Source organism: Rattus norvegicus, chromosome 6 (genome assembly GCF_036323735.1).
Source record: "Rattus norvegicus strain BN/NHsdMcwi chromosome 6, GRCr8, whole genome shotgun sequence".
NCBI lineage: Eukaryota > Metazoa > Chordata > Mammalia > Rodentia > Muridae > Rattus > Rattus norvegicus.
In genome coordinates this window covers 15,628,852-15,653,546 of record NC_086024.1, presented here as the reverse complement: position 1 = coordinate 15,653,546, position 24,695 = coordinate 15,628,852, and the positions used below count along the sequence as shown (strand labels likewise).

At 41.2% G+C, this 24,695-nt stretch overlaps 1 protein-coding gene across 1 annotated transcript in view; it reads right to left on the bottom strand.

Annotated features, from left to right (window-relative positions):
- The window catches only part of Lrpprc (leucine-rich pentatricopeptide repeat containing), an 82,476-nt gene that overhangs the window by 41,567 nt on the left and 16,214 nt on the right, over nt 1–24,695 (bottom strand). The window contains exons 6-22 of the mRNA NM_001008519.2: nt 24,237–24,323; nt 23,563–23,689; nt 22,983–23,127; nt 22,423–22,568; nt 22,101–22,206; nt 21,910–22,017; nt 19,332–19,450; nt 16,574–16,667; nt 13,857–13,923; nt 6,994–7,021; nt 5,210–5,267; nt 4,073–4,179; nt 3,782–3,859; nt 3,394–3,438; nt 2,997–3,110; nt 2,107–2,237; nt 1,386–1,471 (exon numbers count right to left, since the gene is read on the bottom strand). Of these exons, the coding sequence (NP_001008519.2) occupies nt 1,386–1,471; nt 2,107–2,237; nt 2,997–3,110; nt 3,394–3,438; nt 3,782–3,859; nt 4,073–4,179; nt 5,210–5,267; nt 6,994–7,021; nt 13,857–13,923; nt 16,574–16,667; nt 19,332–19,450; nt 21,910–22,017; nt 22,101–22,206; nt 22,423–22,568; nt 22,983–23,127; nt 23,563–23,689; nt 24,237–24,323 (1,646 nt within the window). The remainder of the gene's footprint in view (nt 1–1,385; nt 1,472–2,106; nt 2,238–2,996; nt 3,111–3,393; nt 3,439–3,781; nt 3,860–4,072; nt 4,180–5,209; nt 5,268–6,993; nt 7,022–13,856; nt 13,924–16,573; nt 16,668–19,331; nt 19,451–21,909; nt 22,018–22,100; nt 22,207–22,422; nt 22,569–22,982; nt 23,128–23,562; nt 23,690–24,236; nt 24,324–24,695) is intronic.

Sequence of the window (24,695 nt, the reverse complement as noted above, 5' to 3'; positions counted from 1 at the left end):
AACGAGACTACAATTATAAATCCACAATAGCATGGTTTTATCATTTCCCTGCAACTTTGACTACAAATTATAGATAGAGACCGCGTGCCCACTCTGCACCACGGAGCCCTGTATGGTCTGCCCTGTAGCTGGAAGATCCTCCTAATGGATGCTTTTATCGCGCAGAGCTAACATCTGCTAAATCACACCATTGTTTCTTCGGCAGATGGCTTGTCAGGAGGCCAGATAATAAAGATGTGTTTACACTGTATCTTCAGCCAGACTAATGGTCTGATACCGATACGGCCTGTTTGCTATGTCGATACTAATTAGCCAAGCAGAGCCAATGAAAGCTTTCCAAAAGACTGCATGCTAATACATTAGATTCATTAAGCTTCATTAGGAAGGTACAAACAAACATTTTAGGATATGGAATAAGTGCGTTTTTATGATGTTTCTTCTCAAATATTATACAGACAAAATGTTTTAATCACTTTATAAAAACTGATTTTAAAAAACAGACTAATTTGTGTTAGAAAGACTTCCTACGAAAAATATCAACATTCAACATTCAAATCAAGTAAGTTCCCATTCTGTCTCTCCTGAAAATAAAAGAGAGGAAATGTTAAGGAGAAACTTCCGGTATAAAGCTAATAAGAATACCAGGAACAACATGGACTGACCCTGGACTCTGACCTCATAGGTAGCAATGAATATCCTAGTAAGATCACCAGTGTAAGGGGAGGCCCTTGGTCCTGCTAAGACTGAACCCCCAGTGAACGTGATTGTTGGGGGAAGGGCGGCAATGGGGGGAGGGTGGGGAGGGAAAAAAAAAAAGAATACCAGGAACAAGCAACAGGAAGACTGGTATCAAGTGCAATTAATTATTTTATAAGGGTTAGTAATTTTCCAACAAGGAAATTAGAGCATGCAAATCATTCAGTAATCAAATTCCCTTTTCACCTAAAATATCCATCTAGTTAATGTTACTAAAGGTTAAGACTAAGCTGCACAGTTCAGATCCTTATCTATCAGGTTGTGTTTGCAGGTTTTAGGTTCAGCCTTCAGATCTTTTTAAGCAAAAACAAAGCCATTAGTGCAGGCACATAAGCAAACTATGCCATAAGTCATGATCTTCAAACTCAATCCAAACAGCAATGCTAATAAAACGCTGCAGAAATGCGAAAGGCACTGAGCTGTGCAAATGTAAAGGACAAGCCTGTCACTCCATTAAAGCTAATGGCCTGAGCAGTCCACACAGTGCTAGTTGGATTCACATGCAAATGTGTATGCAAAGTGTCCAAGCACTTTGTAGAGCATGATATACCATTAGTATCAGTTCACATGTGCTTCCAGTGGCGAGGACTGGCATCGCCTATCTCCTCCATGTCCTGGGGCTCACTTACCTTGCACTCTGCCATGCTTTCCCAATACTTTTACCAGGGCTACATACTTGGCAGTGTCAAGAACAGCTGAAGGATCTAAGCGGTCACTATAAAATAAGCCAGGGTTACAGGGAGTCAGTTAACTGAAAAGAGACCAGTTATGGTCAATTGATTACTTTCTAAAAGCTAATCAAACAGTCTGAATTGTTTCGATACTGCCTTGACACATAACATGTTTGCAACCATGTACCAATTCAAAGTTAATTACAGCCATAAATGCAGAAATAAAAATGCAGAACCATATACATTGCCTTGCTGCACAGGAAAATACTGAAGACTCACTTTGCCTTTACAGCTCTTTCCATGATTCTAGCTTTCACTGCAAACGTTCAAATACCTAAATTACTTCTTTCCATATTAGAAATCTATTAGTAAGGAAAAACAAAAGATTCTTGGAACAGACAGGATTCTGTGTGCAACACTATACAGAAAGGGAAATGTGCTACAGCTTCTTGGAAAGCCGCCCTCACACTCCCTGGCTGGGAGAACTAGAATGTTTTACTAAACAGAAAAGACCCTGCAGAAAGCATGACATCATTAACTAGAGAGCCCTTCTAGCATGACACTTAAACACTGAATACAAAAGAATTTTTAAAATTCAGTAAGAGAAGTATTCTATCCACACACTGCACCAAGGGCACTTTACTCTGTGCTGGTTGGTTCCAGCCGCCGAGGCACTTACAATTCTTGTTTCAAGTTCAGTGCATCTTCTGCATTATCATGTCGACAGCACAAATTTATTAAAGCTGCATAGCCTCCAATAACCATGTCTGACTCGTATTTTGCTTTCACTTCAAGGGCCTTTTGCATATTCTACAATAAAAGGATTTAGTGAAAAAGAAAAAGATATATAAGGTAAAATACCATGTTTTTTGTTGTGCTGTTCAAGTTTCTAAAAAGTCAACACTATTTTAAAAACTAAATGGTTTCACACTCTTAACTCTGCCCCTAGGGGTGTGTGTGTGGTTGGTGTGTGTGTGTGTGTGTGTGTGTGTGTGTGTGTGTGTGTGTGTGTGTGTGTGCAAGGCTTAAAAGATGTCTTCTGAATAACTACATTGAAGCAGAAACTTTAAAATGTAGTGATAGGGCACAAACTGCAGATACACCAATGCAAACACGAGGTGCGGCTGCAGGCCTGCTGGAGAAGGCAAGGGACCCTTTATCGCAGAAAGCTTTTCCTAGCAGGAAAATGGAATCTCAATCCCCGCATTAACAAGCTCGTTATATTTGACTTGCAAATGACTACTGCGTGTATCAGTTGCTTGACAATCTGGATATGAGAGACCGGAGCCATGGCTTGAAAGGACATTTGGCATGTATGATAAACCTATCACGCTGGTACTATCATTCACTTTGCAGATTATCATAAACAGACTACAGCAACCCGAAAACATGCCATTCAAGGTGTCACTGAAATTAGTTAGCCTTTCACTTAATTGAACTGTTCTCAAGCATGACAGATAATAATAAAGTATAAAATTCATAAACATTATACTTGGTTCTACTTACTGTGGTCTATATAGACTATCTCCCCCAAAGCGTATGTGAAAAGGAAAGAAGCATCAGGGTTACCTCCTCAGAACAGAGCAGCAAGATGAGCTGCTTCAGGGGGTCTCCTACAGGATGGCCTTCAGCTTTAAGCTTCTCAAGGGTTGACTCCAAATCAGATGAGGTAAACTGGGAGGTCTACACGGGAAGAACAAAAGTTTACTATGGAAAGAAAATACAGTCCTTGTCATTCTGCCCTGTGAGCTGCCTCGCTTCTCTGTCATAAATGCTCCAAGAGATTTTAACCTCAGGTCTGTGGATGGGGAGAGTTCATAACTCTCTCCTAGATCATATGCTAACATCCTAGACTTACTGGTTCTTCTGAGATGGTGAGTAGTTTGACCAACTCAGAGATAGACAGGGTAACTATTTGGAATTCTCATCAGAAGAATTTAAAAAAAATAATTAAGATATTACTTACTTTTCGAGAATCTATCTTCTCTCTGTCAACCAGAACCTTAACATCCTAAAATTGGGATTCAAATTAATACAGAATTAGAAAACATAGGAAAAATGTTACTGAATATCAAAGGCACATTTTGCAGGCCCCCACCTCATTTCAATGCTACCTTTTCTAAAGCTTTGTGGGAATCCTATTCATACTGCATTAATCACTGTAATTAATGGTTTAGATGCACTCTTTAATATGTAAACACTTGCTACCAGCAAGCAATATAAGCTTTATTTATGGTTGTTTTGGGAAAAGAAAAAATTTGACCCTTCAAGTTACATTTAAGGAACATTTAAAAAAGTCTCTACATTATATAAATAAAGTAATTAACAAAGTTCGATGGATTAGACTCACACACCTTAATCAATTCAGGAACATGGTAGTTATCCAGCAAATTACAAATGCCTTTGTAGATGTTTTCAGAAACTTTAACATTCTGTGAGATGGAAAGGGAGGGGGGGAAAGAAAACACTAAGTTTGAGACAACCAACCTGAAATTTGTCTAACAGAAACTACCCAGACATAATTTAAGTCTCTAACTCTCGCGTGTCATTGAGAAGCGGTCTGGCTGTACTTAAAAGCAGCGTTGGAAACCTAATAGATACATGTCAGGCGAGACAGGCAGTGCGTAGCAAAAGTGAAACGGTACCATTTCTCGAAGCTGATGGAAGTATTGTCTCAAGCGCTCCTCCTTGGCCTGCACCTCTGAGTCACTCATGCTGTCAATCAAGTTATAAAGAAAATAGCCAACAGCTTCTGTGGAAAAAACAAGAGAAAGCATTCTACTGAAATTACCGAGACTGTCATGTTATCAAGATTAATTTATAAGAAATCACTTTGGTGTGCGATGTCACCCTGATGAGAGGCTCTGAGGTGGCAACAGTGATCACTGAGGCATAGACTGTGGTGTGGGAGCGCATCTCTAACTGCTGAGTGAAAGGAATATTAATTATGTTCAGACCGAGTGACAGCTTCTCAGTACTGAATCTTACTTCAATCTATTTTCTCCAACACTCTGTGACAGAAGTGGTCCTGCCCAGGTCTCACCCTCCCCCATCCAAAGCACAGGTAGTGAGTGTAAATAAATGTCTTCACATAGTTCTATACTAATTTTTTGTGGACAATATTTTGAAAATTAGAAACGACTGATAAATACTGAGCATAGAAAGTTAAAATAGTGTTAATGAGCAGATACAGTAATCCCATGGAGAGCTGCCTATTAGCCAATGAAAAACCAAGATTAACAAAGATGTTTTGTAACAACAGTAATTTTCTTATGCATTCAAGCATAAAAATTCATAGGGCCATGTGTCAATGCCTAGAAGAGGAGGTTTGAACTTTCAAGAGGGGCAGGAAGGGCACTTTCTTATAGGAAACTATATAGTCCTGACTTCATTAAATCATGAATTACGTCTTTTAGTTATTAAGTTATATTTAAGCGAAAAATCAAATACCTTTCCTACTTTGCATAAAGTTAACCACACATGCAAAACACTGAAATCATACAGACACGGAGATACACTGGTTTTTAACCCTATTGTGACGGATGCTACAGGGGCTCTGATTTATACCTCAAGGACTCCACATTCTGTCTTAAAAAATATATAATAAATCCACACACAATAGATCTCTCAAAATGTACTTATCTGTATAGATTATTATAACCAAATGTTTCAAATTTCCACTTTCACAATCACAGTGTTTACTGCTATAATTCTTCCAGCCCATCATTGCACAGAAGAGTGGATGTATGGATAAGTTACAATCATCTACATAGAAACGCTACCCGTTGGTCCTGGAGGTTTTTGGCAATAACGGTCATCCTTGTACAGCAATTCTGTTATCTGGTAAGGCAGGAAATCCATGCATTGCAGCAAGAGAAGCAAAAAACAAAACAAAACAAAACACAAGTACAATATGAGATTGGATTTTTGAATAGCAAAGCTCCCCCAGTGAAGGATTGTTCTCTTTCAGGGGAATCCCACCCCACCCCACCCACCACACAGATCATTCAGTTTTTAAATAGTACACTTGTTTTCTAAAAATAATAAAAAAATTTAAGAAAAACTGTATTATTATGAAACATCACAAAGAAAGGCTCTAATGTGATGTTTAAATTTGAATTTGGACACTGAAAACTAATTTTCATAAACAGAAAATCTCTTACAAGACGGTAAAGCATTGTTTCTCATCACAGTACTCAGAGTCTACTCAAAATGGATCAATTGCTCCCTTTTTGGGTAAAATATTAGGAAAATAATAAGTAAAATGTGCTAAACCCGGAAATAATATGCACTTTGTGTTTCTCAGTGACATTTTTTCATTCACTTCAATGATTTTAAAATGAGTCGAAGATTCAAATGTATTTGAACTCAAATTCTTATCTACTCAATACATAAATTTTTAACATAAAAATATCCACCAAGTATACACTTTACCATTAAAATTAATATACATCCCTGGTACTGACTTGTAGCCATCAATCGTGTTTGACCCTATATACAAATGCTCAGGCTGAAGGCAGATCAGAAGCATACAGCAGCTGTCTGAAACAGTCAGGACCAGACGCCGGCTGCTGTGTGTGGCCCACAGCTGAGCCTGCCTAGCACATAGCATTCGTGTTAACAAAAGCCAAGCTCCAATTGCTTCTACTATTGTGAAGGGTGTCTTCACCTAATGCAATCCAAAGGCAATATTAAAGAGAGTCAGCCTTCTGTAAGCTCTCTATAAAGCAACACATACAAAAAAGACTACTAGTAAATTCTCCAGAACTGTAGCTGCACACGGGATGTGATACAACTGTGGTATTTAGAAACAATTTTCCACAGACTTATTTAGTGAATACACCAATAAATGTCTCCTTGGTCAAGGAACTGTTTGTCTACATAACCCAACTAAATACTAAAATTAAGTATCGATTCTTAATGGCAGTTGCAGTAATGCTGGGCAGAGAAATGGATACAACTATACCTAAAAAACATACTTGGGCCTGATTTGCTTAGCATGTATAAGTCTCTGGGCTCACTTTTACACCAAACATACAAAACCTAACAGACTTAAACTGGAAAGCTTAGCTAATAGTGTCCATCCAGATCTTCTTGATCTAATGTTTTTTCATGCAATCATTAATAACCAGTTGACTTCTTTCAAAGCTATCAAGCAGTATTGGATTGGTCTGCATACCATTTACAGACAGAAATAAAAACCAACAGAGACACACATGAATATATCAAGAAAGCTGGGGAGCAATGAGCTCAGTGAAACAGCGCTCACTGAGAAAACGTCAAGACCCGTCCCAGCACCACCAAAAGATTACCAAGCCTGCAATATCAAATGCCACCACCACAATTCTAGCATTTCTGTCTTGAAAGATGAAAACCTTAGTAAGAATGTAATAGTAAGTCAAGGACTAATTGAGTAGCATTTGCCTGTTTTAAAACTACCAATCCATTAATGAACCCTTAATCCATTAGCTTGTAATAATATATCAGAAATGTGTGAGACTATTAAAACTTGGTTTTGATAGCTTTCCCCACATCACACTGTGTTTGCGGTATTAGGAATACGTACCTTGCTCCAAAGATCTATATTCATCGACCTGCAGAGGGCAGCAGAGGATCAGAAATAAGCCCAGAGGTTCAAGAAACAGTAATTATATTATGTAAACTGTTAAAAAAAAATCAATACCTTTAACAAGTAAATAAATAATGAATTGAACTACTCAAAAAAGCTATTAAAAAAAAAGCAACTTTAAATTTTTCAAAATTAACTTTGGCTTGGATAGGGACCACTTAAAAAGCCACCTACCTCTACATGTTGGGGTCCAAATCTGAAAGAGTAGGCTTATCTGCATGGGCCCCAAGTATCTGACTCACTTGTAATATGGAGAAGGTGACAGCCTTGCCTGAGTGATCAAGACTGGCATCACCCCCAGGTGCTAACAATGGGTAGCTAGGTCTCTGGATGCAACTCCCTAAAAGGGCAAGCTAGCACAGGACACACGGAAGCTTCAGGGAACTGCTGTGAGGTTCTCCTGTAACAAACTGCTAGTGTCTGTCATAAGACAAAGTTATTGCAGACCAGAGAAAATTTAAAGTAAATGGCAACTAATATTCATCCCTGAATAGGACTTTGTACAAAAGAGGAATAAGGCATGAAAAAGGACAGAAACTTTAAAATGGAGTCATAAACTGTATGTTAGCTAAAACTGGCCCAGGAATGCTTAACTTTCTGAGGTTACAGGAAAGAATAGCCTTGTCCCTTTGGATTGCATACTGAAATACGGAACGGCGGAAAATGGCCTGGTGATCAAGCTCAAATAACTCTGAACCCACCCCCTTCTCTCTCTCTGTCACACACACACACACACACACACACACACACACAGAGTAATGAACATAGAAGCAGTACAAATGATGAGACAAGATACTGCACTCTAGAGGTTATAATACATGTGGATTCTTTGTATTATAAAACCTGAAATCAATTCAATGAAACAAAGAAAAACTTAGACTTAAAGATGGCTTGTTTCAATTTAGACACACCATTTTCAATACAGGACTACCAATGAATGAGGGCTTCCACACCGGCTGAGCTTTGATCTCAGGCCCAGCTGCACATACTCAGCTTCTGTGGTAATTCTACAATATTAAGAAAGCCTGTGTCTTAGGAAGATACAGAAGGATGCCCTCTACTACACACAAAGAAAAAAGAAAAATATCTGGTGTGGAAGCAGAGATCCCTACGGGATAAAGGTCAAAGGGCAAGCAAGGCGAAGGGACAGCTTCTGTGCACAGCACCGGACTGTCCACATGACAGACATCAGCAGCACCCACACCTTTTTAGTGTAAGGCACTGATGGTTGATCTGTCTATCTCGGATGTAGACCACTGCCTTCTGTCTCCATGCCGTGTACTAGAAGCTCATAACTATGCTCATGGAAGCCTTTTCTTCGTGTCTGAGGAAGGCCAGGAGAGCTTGCAGAGATGCCTGCCTGTATTTGGAACCAGACTCCCCAAAGGTCTGACCCTTCTGCTTCTTCTTCTTCTTTTTTTTTTTTTTTTCCGGAGCTGGGGACCGAACCCAGGGCCTTGCGCTTGCTAGGCAAGAGCTCTACCACTGAGCTAAATCCCCAACCCCGACCCTTCTGCTTCTTAGGACTAACTCTTGAGCTCTTCCACTTCCCCCAGAAAAGGCTCAAGTCTGCCCTGCCCCAGAGCCTGTCAAATCCGTTTCCAGGGAGCTGGCACCAGAGCTGCACTATTTCCTTCCACGTCAGGACAGCATGTGGCTTCAGGAAAGCAACACAGAACTACGGAAGACCTGCAGAGAACTTACAGGACCACTGACACGGTGTTCCTAGACTCAGGGTGTTATATGATACACTCAACTTTGAAAGACTCCTCTGAATGTGTAATACATTTCACAACTAAAAAGTTCACAACTAAGAAAACCCTGGAACCATTTTGAACCCAGATAGCAAGGCTATGAACCTTGCCGTTTGCCATCTGTTAAGTTAACAAATAACTCTTGCTTCTGTTTTGCTGACAAAGAAAATAAATTTCTGAAAAGGCAGAACTTGTAAAGGACAGGGTTTTTTTTTTTTGTTGTTTTTTTTCTTTCTATACTATCCTCAATTTAAGTCTGTCTTAATTAAGAATGGGTTTGTTTTGAAGAACAGGACTGAAAAACACACTGGCACTATTTCTGTTGCAGATTGACGGTAGGTTTTAAGCAAGCTTTTTCTAGATCGATAATGGAATTTGGAAGGACAATTTGTAAGAAAACATTAACATTTTGTTATGGAGTTAAAGGTCATGAGATGTCTGGTGACAAGGACCATGATGCTAATAGCTCTACACCAGCTCCTCTTTTAGAGTCTGTGTGGTAAAACAAGGAAGGGAGCTAGAGCAGACAGACTTTCTGACAGCCAAGAGGAGTAATAATGAGACGTAAGACAAAACTAAGGCCGTGACCCCGGCTTATTTCCCCATCACTTCTTCTGCTTAAGCCTTTGGCTCATTTCCTATACCAATTAGGAAGTAACTCATTAGGAACAAATGTCATCTCTCAGATCTCGTGAGGTCAGGATATCATTGAAGGCATCTTACTACCATTTACAGACAGGATTTGAAAATCTGGCATTAACTTGATGACTCCAGTAAGGCTAGTGTCTGGTCTTACACAGTTTAGGTTCAAAATCCGGATCTTTCATTTTAACACATGGCCAGCGACCCTCCCAAACAACAAGTTTAGATTGCTGTGAGTAAGTCAGAAAATCTCTCCTGACCACGGAGCTCTTCGTACGAAACCCTGGCCTGCCACCTCGCCAGTTCTCCAACAACTCTGCAACGTGCTACTGACTTCAGTGCAGATGCTACCTCGTGCAAAGGCTCAGGGTTTTGGAGGGCTCTCAATTATACACCAAGGGACCCTCTCTCTTAACGACATGCCAAAGGACCCCCCCTTCACGTACACTTTGCTTTCCTGTTGGTGAGAGGTGATGAGAGGGAAGGAGTCTTACTCTCTCTAAACACAACTGCACTCTACAGTGGACGGAGAACTCACTACCAGTCACTTCCAACCGTGACTTATTTACCTGTCTGACGACAGGGCCACACTTAGCCCAAAAAGATATGCTGACTGCTGATTCTCCTGCCTCCACCTTCAGAGGGTTGAGATCTCAGGCACAGATCACCCTGCTCCATTCACTTCATGTAGTGCCAGGAACTGAACCCACGAAAACATTCGTGCTAGGCAAGCAATCTACCAACCACGTCCTCCGTGTAGCGTCACTTTTTTTGAAACTTTAAAGTAGAAAATCTTTTTATAATAAACAAAAAGAGGCATTAAACTTAAATGACTGAACCTTAAGTGACTCTGCCTATGTATGTTAGTAAACAATTTATAAAGTTGAAAACCATATATAGAGACACCTAAACAATAAATGTTTTGTTTTTTGGTTAAAAAAAAAAAAAAAGACATCACAGCACGTCTTAGGCTGCTGATCGTTCCCTAACAAGTGTCAGAAGGCCCAGAGCCACAGCCAGGCTGCTTGCGTCAGGAACTGTCAGACTGGTGATGCTCAACAGCCCTTTCCTGAGGGTCTCTCGTCTTAAACACCACTCTTAAAAGATGTAAGAAAATAATGTTTCTCAAGATTACTATGAGATGGGCCTGGGAATGTATCTCAGGTGGCAGCACATACAGTGTAAGGGGTATGCTACCTGTAATCCCAGCATCCAAGGTGGGAGGAAGATCACAAGTTCAAGGCCATCCTCAGCTACATGGGAAGCTTAAGGTCTGCCTGGGCTTCAGAAGACTGTATACGGTGGGCCAGAGATGGAGACACGACCAGTCAGACGGCTCAGCAAGTAAAGGCTGCTCACTGCACCAGCCTGTGGCACATGTCTGATCCTCAGAGAGTAAGGTGAAGGGAGAAAACCAACATTTCTGAACTCCACATGCACTGTCCCCTACCCAACAATAATAATATATTTTTAAAAAGAAAATGTGTGGGTTAGACTTTTAACAACTCTCCACACAAGGCAGAGTCACCTGAAAAGAGGAAAGCCCAACTGAGAAATGCCTTCAGCTTGGCTTGTGGACAAACGGGGGCCTTTTTCTCTTTTGATGGTGGCTGACATGGAAGGACCTGGCTCCCCTGAGTAAGTGATCCTAGAGAGCTGTAAGAAAGGAAACTGAGCGAGTCACGGAGAACGAGTCAGCGAGAAGCATTGCTACCATCTCTGCTTCAGTTCCTGCGCCCAGACCTTTCATCATGGAGTGAAATAAACTCAATAAACTCTTTCCTCTCCAAGTTGTTTCTGATCACAGTATTTTATAACAGCAATAGAAACTTAATACAGAACAAGAAAAACAAAACCCTATAGCCAACCAGACTGGGAACAATGGGTTTCATTAAGCCGCATGATAAAATGTGCCTCCATATCCCCATGGGTTTATCCAAAGTAACTTAGAAATCTAGTTACAATGGTCTGTGATTTCTGGATGTCTGATTGACTTACTTTTGGGAATAAGTCGCTTCTACTAAGCCTTTTATGTTAAGATAGGCACTTCATACGTTAACAGCATGGCTACCCACACATGAGCCAAGTATTACACTCTGCCATTTTGCCCTAGTCACTAAAAAAATTCTAAATTTGCTCACATACAACACAAATCTCCAAAGTACACAAAATAGGCAGCTTCACCACTATACAAAATGTTCTGAAGAGATTTTAAAATATATTGCTATTTATTCTGTCAACACATTAAAGACGACTATATTAATGCTGACATGAAGGACTCTAATTACCTTCATGTAATTTAATTTAAATTTGTTAAGTTTTGGGGTGAAGTAGAAATAAAGAAGTGACCCTAAGTTATAAATGTTTTCTGACCATGTCCATATTCTTATGGATATGCTGTTACTCCAACCTCAAACGTTATTGCATCTACAGCAAGCCACTGATAGAAAAGACCATGACTCAGAATTAATCAGCAGGGTCAGGGAAAACAAAACAGGCAGATAGCGTCTTCCAGGGAGGGCCAAGAGCTGTAAGCCTTCAGTCAGTTCAGCCTCTGCCCCAGGTACATAGCAGCACATACCATTTAGGATTCTTTGCTCGTGCCATATTGGCCTAGCTTTACGATGCAAGTACTTCCACGAGGCTAGGACTTTTGAAAAATGCCATTTAAACCAGCTAAAACATATTGAGATCAATAGACACACTGAGGACTCAGAGTGAGGGAAAGCCAGTTTTTGTCGTTCATCAAGGACAAAGTGAATGTCTTTTACACTTCATTACCAACATAGGAAACATTACTTCTTTAAACCGGGTTCTACTGCAGTTTTTCCTACTCAGTTACATCCTATGCTCTAAAATCCTATAATCATTCTGTAAGTGTGTATATGTGTGTAATGCAGCTCACATGCAGAGGTCTAAAGACAAGTTCTGTGGTGTTGTTAGTTCCAGGGACTAAGTCTGGCCATTGGGCTTTCCAATGTCTTTACCCACTGAAGCATTTCACTTTTTCAGATTTGGTCTTTTTTCCCCAAAGTGTGTGTGTGGGGGGGGTATGGGGTGGGGGTGGGTGTGTGTGTGTGTGTGTGTGTGTGTGTGTGTGTGTGGGGGTGTGTGTGTGGTATGTGTGTACTTGTGGGTGTGCATGCCCATGTATGTATACCCACAGAGCCCAGAGGCCACTGCAGGAATCTTTTTCAATCACTTTCCACTGTTTTTTTCGGGACAGAACGCTCACTGACCCCAGAGTTCACTAATCAGGCTAGGCTGGCCAGCCAATGAGCTTTAGGGATTTGTCTCTCACCTCCCAGCACTGGGAGTGCATCAGCTGCCATCACACTCAGCTTTGCACACATACATGAGCCTGGGGAAAAGTTGGGTTCTCCTTGTCCCAGGTAGGATCTGGAGATTGAATTCAGATGTCAGGCTTGGCAGCAGCGACTCTACATAAGGCCATCTTACTAGCACAACGAACACCTTAGACAAGAGTATCTAAGCACACACTGTGTGAGCAGAAGACAGTACAGGTTAAGTACCTTAGGAGACACTGATACTCTGAATGACAGCATATGCTACAACATCCAGTGGCACTATGTCTACAACTTAGAGTAGTTCAGCAAAAAGAAACCAACTTGTATCTGCACATTCAGCAGGAACTGGAACGGCAGTTAGTACACTGTGTAATCGTGGAATAGGGAGGCAATAATTCCCACTTCTTTGATTTTTCAGTGACTATTTAAAAAGTAACAACATTTGGAGGGTACTAAGATATGGTGTGAGTTTCTCCACAAGGGTCCACATAATGGAAGCTTGGCTCTCACTATGGCCTAAGGTAAGACTCCACGGAGGTCTTTCATCATTGGGCAATTGCCCTGGAAAGGAGTTATAGTAGTTCTCCGGAACTTCTTACTAGAACAAGTTGTTAAGAGAGTGAGCCCAAACCCCTGGGCTGCTCTGTGGCTTCCTCTCACTTTTGCTCCTCATGCTGTGAGGTGACATACTGTGTTCCAGCCCAAATACTCTCACCAGACCAAATCAACACCAGCACACACGTCTGAACCTCGCAAAAGAAGCTCACCTCTCCACAAGGTTTGCCTGCTTCTGTATCTCAATGTAGTAATGGACAACAAGGGAAAGTTCATTAATTGTCCTTAACATGTAATGGTAAGGTAGTAACATGTACAGAATAAAGCCACTAACACTGAATGCAGAGACAGGGATCTGAGCATGCATGCAGTTTCTGTCTGTGCATCTTTTAGGAAAGGAGTGGGAAGGATACCCTAACCCAACTCAGCCTAACCCTTCAAAGGCCAGAGCCTGTCTCAGAGGCAGTTTCCATCATTAGTAGGTCACAAGGACAAGGGAAATCAGTCCAATGACAGAGAATATTTAGGCTAATAATCTTACCTCCTAAAGCCTAGAATTAGGCTGCCTCTCAAAGAATTAAACGAGAAAGGCAATGCATTCGATTCCACTGCAAAAGAAAAACAATTGTCAAAACATCTCAGGCCAAGCAAACAAAATGACCCAGACTGAGCCACAGTGATTCGGTGACTTGGTTTACCTACCTTCTCCCTCTCAACTGGGAAACAAGACGCCCCACATAGTTACCTGACAAGGCAGTACACTTGTAACAAACACCCTTCAAAGCAGTTCTGCATAAAGTAGCAAGTTCATAATTATTCCTTAATATAAATAGTAATAAACTGCCCTGCTTATGTAACTGAAAGTGTATTTACTAGACACTGACACTGACATTGACACTGACACTGTAAGGACATTAGCAAGGTGATTTTCATCCTTCCCAAAGAGAAAACAAAGTTATTTTGCAAGAGTTGTGATAGAGCCCAGTGAACCATTCAGTTTTTGATCCATTTTCCACCGTGACCACTGTCTGCATTCACACTAAAGCAGCAGCCAGCTGCAAGAAGACAGGCCTCACGTCTGCCACATCACCCTTCCCCGCTCCTCCGTCCCTCCCCCTCTGCCTCCCTCTACCTGGAATGCTTCAATGCCGATCAGCAAGCTTCACTTTTCACGTAAAGCTTGCCATAGGGGCTGGGGATTTAGCTCAGTGGTAGAGCGCTTACCTAGGAAGCACAAGGCCCTGGGTTCGGTCCCCAGCTCCGAAAAAAAGAACCAAAAAAAAAAAAAAAAAAAAAAAAAAGCTTGCCATAAATACTTAAAAAAAAGGTACGGTTTAGACATGACGGAAGGCCACTGCTGGTATTTTCTGAACTTGGTTTGTGCTTACAGCTGTATTAAAATGGTCTAATTAATTGAACCCTTATTCTGTATGTAACATGGCTGTTGCATGGCAGAACGAATGGACTGAGAGAAATCCAAATAGAGTCAAGTCCTGAGCATGATAAATCCTGTATAAAGAGTACGATACTTGACTTAATTTTTAAAAGGCTATGGAAAGAAAATAATTTTTAATTTAAACTCATACATAAAATTTTTTCTCCCACATAAGTGTTTTAAACCAATTATAAAACCCTTGGACAAGAAACTTAAGTTTTCCATTAACCTCACAGCATTTAAATATTTCACTGAAATATCTAAAAATCATTTGCAGTATGACCAAATGTGAAATCGACACAACACACGCGTCTCAGCACCCTGCCGTGCCTACAAATGAGAGACTGTGTCCCACACAAATCTGACCCAGAGGAAACATCTGTTCCTCTTCACCGTGTGATGTTCTCGTGCATACCTAAGGGCTGCCACAGACAGACACCAGCAGTTAAGGCTCCTCAAAGACCTCGGTCTAAGGAAAGTCTGATAAGAATAAGCTCAGATATTATGTGGTCTTAACTCTTTGGCATCTTTCCTTTTAAAATGTAATAAATAGCTTCTTACAAAAATACTTTGGGGCTGGAGAGATGGCTTAGCCAGTTAAGAGCACTGGCTGCTATTCCAGAGGACTTGGGGTTCAATTTCCAGCACCCATGTGACAGCTCACAATTGTCTGTAACAACAGTTCCAGAAGAATCTGCCACCTTCATACAACCCTGTGTGCACGCACAGTGTGTGTGTGTGTGTGTGTGTGTGTGTGTGTGTGTGTGTGTGTGTGCACCCAAGACTATAATGCTCAGAAAATAAAATAAAAATAAACTTAAAAAAATTGATGCTATAAGAATAGTATTTCAAAGAATATTGCCAAATGTCTTTTCCTTAAAAGGTGGCCAGACATATCCAAGCAAGCTGGACGGCTGCTGACTCGAAGCATCGAAGCATCGTGTCAACAGACTGGGACGAACTTGACACTTCCTCGTGAGTGTGAGGATGAAATGGGAGGAACATCCAGTAGGAGGGGAAGGCCCCCAGGGTGTGCCCCTCACAGCTCACACTCCTCTACTGCCACTGCTTTCCTCTTGTCACCTGAACATCCACACACTATGTACACAGTCACTGACTACTGTCCACACTGGATGCTGAGTGTCACCTACCAACAGCCTCTAGTGTGAATGCCAGAGCACTCTACAGGGCTTCTCCCTGTGCAGTCTGAATGCACAACACTCACAGTTTAAGATCAACACTGCCCTGTGCCAGGCACAGGCAAACCTTTAATCCTGGCATTAAGGAGGCAGGAGACAGGCAAATCTGTGAGTTTAAGGTCAACTAAATCAGCCCTATCTTGCAAAACTCCCCAAATAAACTCACAAAAACCTTTTCCCACAATCTGAATGCCTAACAAATAATGTCATGAACATGTTAAAAAACAAAGACTTTAAGAAATATTTATTTACTCAAAATAAAATATAAGATATGCAGAAAAAGACAAAGTTAAAATCGGATTTGTTTCTGGCTGTTTGCTTCCCACCATGCCTTTCTGTCAGTGGAACTGCCTTTATGCAAAGGAGAGAGCCTTTTCAATGCTCAGCAGGCGCTGGCTGTGCTGTTACCTAAAGCTGGGAAGCCGCTTCCCGTCACTCACCACGTCTCCTGGGATTTCCACAGTCCAACCTTAAAATGACCTCCAAAGTAGCTGCAAGCTCAGGGCGTGACCTGGCTTCTCGGTCCAGCCTTAAGGAAACCTGAAATGGTCTTGCTCACACTGCCTGACTGCCGTGTGCATACTGAAGTCAGCACCAAGCCTATGTCTTATGGAGAATACTTACAAAATGACAAAATGTTCTGTAAATTCCCATTTATTGCTTCATTTCTCACTTCGGCTTGAGCGAATGTAGTACTTTTAGGCAGACATTTATTTTCCTGGGGATAAAGCACACATTGATGGTAATACACTTCAATAACAGCTAACAATATTTTGATATGCCACTCCAATTTCCTATGACTCATATTTTTATCATTGTGTACCAAGATAATCTATTATCTCTTTAAAAGATAATCTTCTAGGCAGGTATGCTGGAGCACGTCTTTAATCCCTTATTCAGGAGGCAGAGGCAGGCAGATCTCTGAGTTCCAGGCCAGCCTGGTCTTCAGGTCTACACAGAAAAACCCTGCCTTGAAAAAAACACACAAAACAACCCAAACCAAAAAGGCCTTCTTAAAGTACACATGGCTCAGTAACTGAGATTTGGGGGCGGTGTCATGCACGTGTGCACGCACGCACGCACTCACGCACACACACACACACACACACACACTTCAAGCCGAGTGCAGCTCCTGAAGAAGCATTAACAGCACAGGCGGTCTGCTTACATTTTACTCAATACAGAAATCCTCTCATCTACGAGGTTTCAGCACAGAACATGTGGGAGCTTAAAAGAAATATGCATTTCCATGTTATGGTCATGGATCTTCTGTCTGCATGATGTCTGTCTAACACGTGTGCCTTGTGCTTGCAGAGCCCAGAAGAGGTCAGGTCCACTGGAACTGACTGTGGGTGCTAAGAACCAAACCTGGCTCCTTGAAGCAGCAGCTCTTAACCACTGAGCAGTCAGTGCTCTTAACCACTCCCACTAAAACAGTATTTTGATATGATGCATGCAGCAAAGATCAAATTGATTTAACTATAAATGGCTGGTTTATCGCCTGTCCCAACATTAATTGATTTAAAAGTATATGAACCAAAATTTAGTTCAAGTATTTTTTATATAGTGCAGTGTTACAAACCACCTTGATAATTTAAGGCAAAGAATAAAAATAAATTATGACATATATATAAAATAAAATGTCACACAAGTATTAAAATGACTTGCAGAATTACATATTACTATAGATAGACAGCAAATAAAATTGTAAAAGAATGAATAATAGCCACCTTTTCAAAGAACACACTCAGGTATGAGAAGAAAAATGTTAAGAAAAAATGATTATCTAAAAACTAAGACTAGGGCTGGGGATTTAGCTCAGTGGTAGAGCGCTTACCTAGGAAGCGCAAGGCCCTGGGTTCGGTCCCCAGCTCCGGAAAAAAAAAGAACCAAAAAAAAAAAAAAAACTAAGACTATCTCAAGGAACCATTATGGATGAGTTAAACAGTCACTGACTAGTAGTAGTCTCTGATTATCAGTGAATGACATAATCTTAAACTGATAAATATTTTATATGTAGCTAATAATTAAAAAAAAAACCTTAGCAATACTATGGTATTTAACATTTAAGCATTTAACAGTAGAGTTGTTTCTAAGCCAATAATATTTAACACTGAAATTTTAACAATGAAACTAAAAGGTAATTGAAATTATAACATAGGCAATCAAAGCTCAAGCAAATTTAGGTCTAATTTTCCCCTAAAAGAGGTCAACAGTTATGAGAAAACAAGAGTAACCCTGAGACAGCAATGGACCCTCAGGCTGTACTTCTGCCAAGAATAAAGTATGCAGAAAGTCACTGCTTACAAATAGTTTCTAACTGTAGAAGGTTAACATCCTCTTTGGAGGTCTACAGAAGAGGGCTGGGGACAGAGCTCACTTGTCAGGGTCACTTCGCTGGCAAACACCAAGCCCTGGGCTTGAGCCCTAGCACAGCATCAACACTCAACATGACAACATGAGCCCACTTGCCATCGAATGGGAGTTGGTGCCAGAAGGTCACAGTGCCACGTGAGGCCCTATTCTCCCCAAACAGGAAGTGTGGAAGGTAAAGACCTTCAAGATACAACTCCCAACTTTAAAATGATTATAGGTATGAAGTTGTTTCAAAGAAAGAAAGGAACATTCTGACAAAAATCAAGACAGTGTAAGGAACAGTCTGCTCTAAAGCTCTTTCAGGCACAATCTACACGACAGATCTGGGGTGCAGACTCACTCTTCCTAACTGTACATACAGCACTTCGCCTTGAAATTAGAAAAGGCAATCCTTGTAATTTTTTTCCTATTTAATGTGTATGAGTGTTTGCCAGCATTCGTGTCTATGTACCATATGTGCCTAATGCCTGTGGAGGCCAGAAAAAGGGTCAGCTCTCCTGGTACTGGACTTAGGCAGGTATCAATTAGACAGAGCTACCACTTGGGAATCAAATCTGGATCTTCTTAAAGAGTAGTTAGGGCTCCTACTGCCAAGCCATCTCTCCAGAGGTCAGCTCTTCAAATGACACTCATTCGCGCCAACCCTATGCTGGTCAAGAAGCTTGGCAGAAAAACAATGTGTCAAAGTCCAAATACGATTATGTTTCAAATGCAGAATAATAAATATCCCATTAATGTAGTTAGGAAAATTAATGAGAACAGTTTCCAGGATAAGAATGAGGAGTGATTCTTTAATGTTTTGTCTATCAACACAGAAGAAAGGTGCTCTTTGATCTTCTTATGTTAACTGTCACATTTACTGACTGGTATATTTATAAAGCCTTACAACTGTACAACAAGACCGCTTCCAGCTCTCCACTCCACGGTGCTGTCCTGATAATGAAGCATTAGGAAGAAGGACTGAGTGTATTCTTCAATTAGCCATGAAAAGCACACTTGTACCCACCTGCAGAGCAGCTCGAGCCGACTGCACACTACCGAAGCAGGGAAACACATAATTTATGTATGTTTCCTGATCGGGATCCACTCCCATTTCCTTCATGATTTTAAGAATATCTATTATTCCTATGAGATAAAACACAGCAAGGCAGTTGATAAAGAACTCAGAATTCAGGGAAGTCACAGGTTTAGTCTGACTTTCCTCTAAATCATGAGAAAGTTTCCTCAGCACTTTTGTCTACAAAACAAAACACTGCAGCAATCAAGATGATCCACACCTAGGGAAACAGACGTGACCTACCTGCACCACTCCCACCCTCTAAAACTGTCTATCACGGCTGCTATGATCAGTCAAACACGCTCACTTTGTATGGAAACAAAATTCTTTTTTAAAAATAGGACACCTCTACTGCTACTACCCCTGGACTCAGCAAGCACTTCACTCTCAGGGCTGCCCCTCCATACAACGTCCCTCCATAGTCTTTGTTGCTGTTGAGATAGGGTCTCGCTATGTTGCTCTGGCTATCCTGGAACTCACTGTAGACCAGGCTGGCTCCAATTCACTTGTCCCCACCTCCAGAGTGCTGGGGTTGAAGGTGTGCGTCACTCTGCCCGGCCCAGTCTTCGCATTCTTATTTTTATGCTTCCAAGTTAATGCATTAAAGGACGTTTGGGTCCCGATGCTGAGCTTTCCTCTCATTTATGTCTGAATGCTGAAAATAGGTTATACTATAAGTAATGACTTTTCTATTTGTACCACAGAAAAGTATGAAGGTTTCAAAGGAATCTTTTGGAGGCTGGTGATAGTGAAATTCTTCCCTCAAATTCAACAGGAATGCAGTAATCCCGTTACTGAAGACCCAGTTCAATTCTACCTGACCTGCTTCCTAGGCCTCTCCTCACTGAGTGAGTGCTCCTGGGCAGCTGCTGTCCCAGCTTTCACTCGCTTACAGACTAGATGCCGCCGGGAGGAAGCAGGCTCACTTCGCCAGTGAGAGTATCTGATTTCTGGCCTTACATGTCCTTGTAGAAACCACAGAAAACCTACGGCCCTGACTGTCACTGCAGGACTGCACAGGACACTTTCCTATCTCCAGGATGGCCAGAAGAGGAGGTCTAAAGCGGGCAGATGCTTTTCAAAAGCTGGGGGATGACTGACACCTGTACTACTGAGGAGTCAGTACCTCTAACAAAGCACAGGCGTCTGTGCTTTCCAAATAAAACTTGGACTGACTTAAAAATCTTGGTACTGAGAAGATATCCTTAATATAAAATCTGGTGTCTAATTTGCAAAGGACAACTGGGATGTGAATAAAACAATGTGACAGTCCCTGAGCAGGGATAGCAGGAAGCAATATTTCAACAGACAGAAGTCATTCTGAAAGCAGACATACTGACAGCCCCCTTCGGCTCTCAGTTCCCTTGACAGTATCATGTGAGCTTTCAAACGCATCCCGAAAACCTCAGTGCTGAGATCCAAAGGAAAGATACATGTAAGGTAAGCCCGTCTTCCACAAGTCCAACTCACACTAGCTAGAAACGGCCGGGTTCTTGGCCATGTTCTTTGATGTTTCCTAACTGTTAATACATAGTACCCAACTCAACTGTAGACATTACCATATGTACAATCAGGAAACTTACCTGCTACACAGACACACAGACATCTCAACAGTATTTTCCTACTTGGGTAAAGGTAAATAGTACCAGCACGTCCAAACTCCCTGTGATAAGAAACACTAGAGCAAAGGTTCCTCCTGCTTCCTCCGCACTGGAGGTGTACAAAGAGTTAATCAACTCACGTATTGTTTTCACAAAGACTTTTCTAAAAAGGATTTAGAGACTTTTATAACCAGAAACAATTAGGGAATACTTGTTTCGTTATTTCCTCTAAACCAGAAGACGACTGTACATTTAAAATAAAATTGCATGTGAAAGTCTGCTAAAAGCACTTTTTTGTTGTTTGTGCGCTGTTTGTCACCCAGTGTCACACTAACAACTCTGCATCTCATTCCACAGCACATTACACTGTGAGATAAAATGAAAAAAGACCATTTTTGTTTCCCCAAGGGGGAGGTACTTCTGTTAAAAGCCTCTTTTATGAGACTATTCTTTCTGATTACCAGTAATGCAAACCAAAGAATTAGATACTGTGCTCTAAAATTTAATATTTGTTCCATTTTATTCCTATCCTATAGACATCCCATGTGTACGGGAAAAGCATGCTAAATGCCTAAATGTACTTAAGAAGCTAAAAGACGGAGCCTCCGGTCCTTCCATCAGCAGGCTGTCAGGAACTACAAGTCTGTGCCTTTCCTGCTGCAGGGGCCCACAGAGGAAACAGACACTCTCTGCTTAGGAACTCCACTGTAGATATGTAACTTTACTACTGCTAGAGAAGCTGTTCCCAACTACACTCGTGGCTCGGAATGGAAGAGACAAACTATGAGATAAATGAAGGTGGGAAAAACCACCTCAGTCTGACTTAACAGTCCCAGTTTCTCAAGATCTCATTCTCAGAAGGAAGTGTGCTTTTAAAGAATTCAAACAGGCTGACTAGTTATGACCCCATAAAAGACAAACCTCACCTTGAACATTTTTTGTTTTCTGATGTCCAACAAGCAACGGCCAGAAATAGTGAGTTCGGATAGGAAACCCTTCATCCCTCAGAGCCTCCATCACTGCTTTTGCCAAAGCTGTAAAAGAAATCCCCAAACATGTCACCAAGCTACCTCAGAGGCACTACCTGACGCTGGTCTTCACTCAGAGAATACAGTACCAGTCTTATTGGCTTGAAGAGCACAGTGCAGGGTGAACTGCAGTGAAGAGCTGTGCACCTTGGCGTCCCTCAGTCTCTTACAGTAGTCTATCAGCTTCTCAGCAGGCTGCGGGAAAAGACACCCAATCAACAGATGGGCAGAGCCTGACCACTTGACTTGCTTCAGTACTCAATCCCTTTGGTAATGAAATCGCAATTTCTCTTTTCTATCCAGATATCTTCAACATTAAAAGTTTTATGTTGTTTAAACCACTCTAATCTCATGAATTTTCTCCTGTCTCAGTGCTAACCACTATCTACAAAGTGGAAACAAGCAAAATACCGTATCCATAGTCACACAGTGCCGCAAAAAGAAACTGCCAAAACTACTTGAGGTCTCATCCCTGGCCAGGGGTAATGCCAGTAAAACCTGGAACGCCGTGTCTTCTAACTTCTCAGTGACTAAAAGCAAAATGAGGTTCATTGCATCTGCGAAGAAAACAAAGACATCTATTGTTACAAACCTGAGGAAATAGGGCCGGCAACACGGCTCAGCAGAGAAAGACACTTGCTGCCAAGTTCTATGACCTGACTCCATCCTCGGAAAGATCTGATTCCTGCGAGTGGCCCTCTCTGACCTGCACACATGCCATGCAGTGTATGAACACCCAAACATTGTTGAATAAACAAAAATGTTTCCGTTTTTAAAGAAAGAAATCAGGAACAGCAAACACCACAAAGTTCCCTCTGAGTCTCTCTAAGACAATCAGTCCTGCTCTCATCACCCGGGCACTCGCTCGCTGTTCACCCCCAAGACCCTTAGGGAAGGGAGGGCCCTGGTTCCATGGAAGGAACAGGAATCTGAGTATTAAGAAAGGCATGTAGATAAACATTCTTAAATACCTGGAATAGATCTTCTCTCATAGGTAATCTTCTCCAAAATTTCTGAGACATACTGAGGATATCCAGCTTTACTAAAGCTAACAATAATTTGCAAGAAATCACGGTCCATAAAGTAATGATCCGATTTTTCCACTTTCTCCAGAATCTAAAGATGATTGTAGTAATTAGAATGAAAAAATAGAAATATTAATACTAAATAAACAAGACTCAGTTGCCCAATCCAACAGTAACTGTCACATATCAACATCTAACTAAGAGTTCTCGTGGAATATTACTCCTTTTTTAAAGATTTACTTATTCTATATGAGTACACCATAGCTGTCCTCGCACACACCAGAAGAGGGCATGGATCCCATTACAGATGGTTGTTAGCCACCATGTGGTTGCTGGGAATTGAACTCATGACCTCTGGAAGAGCAGTCGGTGCTCTTAACTGCTGAGCCATCTCTCCAGCCCAGAATATTACTCTTTACAACAAGAAATCTTTAAAATAGACACAAGCTATGTTTTTTGCTTCACATAAAATATAACACAAGTTCATTTAATGACCTCAATATTGACTTGCAGCGTGTAACCATACCTGCTTAACATGGTCAATGTCACCCTTCTCAGCATGTGCGTTCAACAAGGCCAGATACGTGTCTGGCCCAGGCTCAATGCCAGCCTGTTTCATCACTGTGAGAATATTCTCTGCATTCTCCATATCCCTGTAAATTATTTCAAAGAAAACATAAGGTTACTGAATACAATCACTCAGTCTAAAGTATGAGGCCTAAGTTTATTATATCAATTCTTTTAAATACTTGGAACTACACCCAGATGGACAACAATCATTAAACTGGTTATATATTTCTGCAATACTAGATATCATGGCAAGCATCTGAAATATTTACAGTAACCTCACTCCTTTATGTAAAATTATAAGCATTAATTAAGAATCCCTCTTCCACTAGGAATGCAAGGACACAGCTTTACCTAAGAACAACAGAATAGACTACTCACTTGAGAAAGATAAAAACACTTCCTAGATCAGTGACCTATGTAACTATCTCAGACCAAGTCCAATTTTTAACATTAATTCTAAATTCTGTGTAACAAACTTCAGGAGAAGTCATAAAAATCTCAGTATGCTCCACCTCATATCAGGGTTTGGAAGACGACTAAACAGGCTCCGTGAGTTCTCTCCAATAACCTCCTAGGACCTAAGTACGGAAAGGGGGGCGGGGCAGAGCACACAGGACACATGACAGTTACCCAGCTCTGGCGTGCCCTGTGACGAGCGCACTGAACACAGCCTCTGTGATTGGAAGGTCCCTCGTTTTCATAAATCCAAGGATCTTGCTGCAATAGAGAAGGACATTTATCAGAGACTTGCTATGACATGCATACAAACTTCAAATTGTTATTTTTGTTTAGCCTAACAACATGTCCTTGTTAAAGCAAAAACAAACCAACAGAGGGAAAAACAGTCCTCTTCTCGGGAAATTATATTCCTTGCAGTATAGTAATTTGCATACTGCTGTTAAAGCTACTAAGCAATCTAGAAGTGTGGCTGGGTGATGGGCGCATGCCTGGCATGTGCGAGGCCCTGGGTTCATCAATCCTGAGCACTGGGCGGGAAGGAACATCAATACACTGAGTTAAAAAAATGATTGTATATTTCAATCCACTCCTTATTTCTTAAGCTTCAATTTAAAATGGCAATGAAATTTA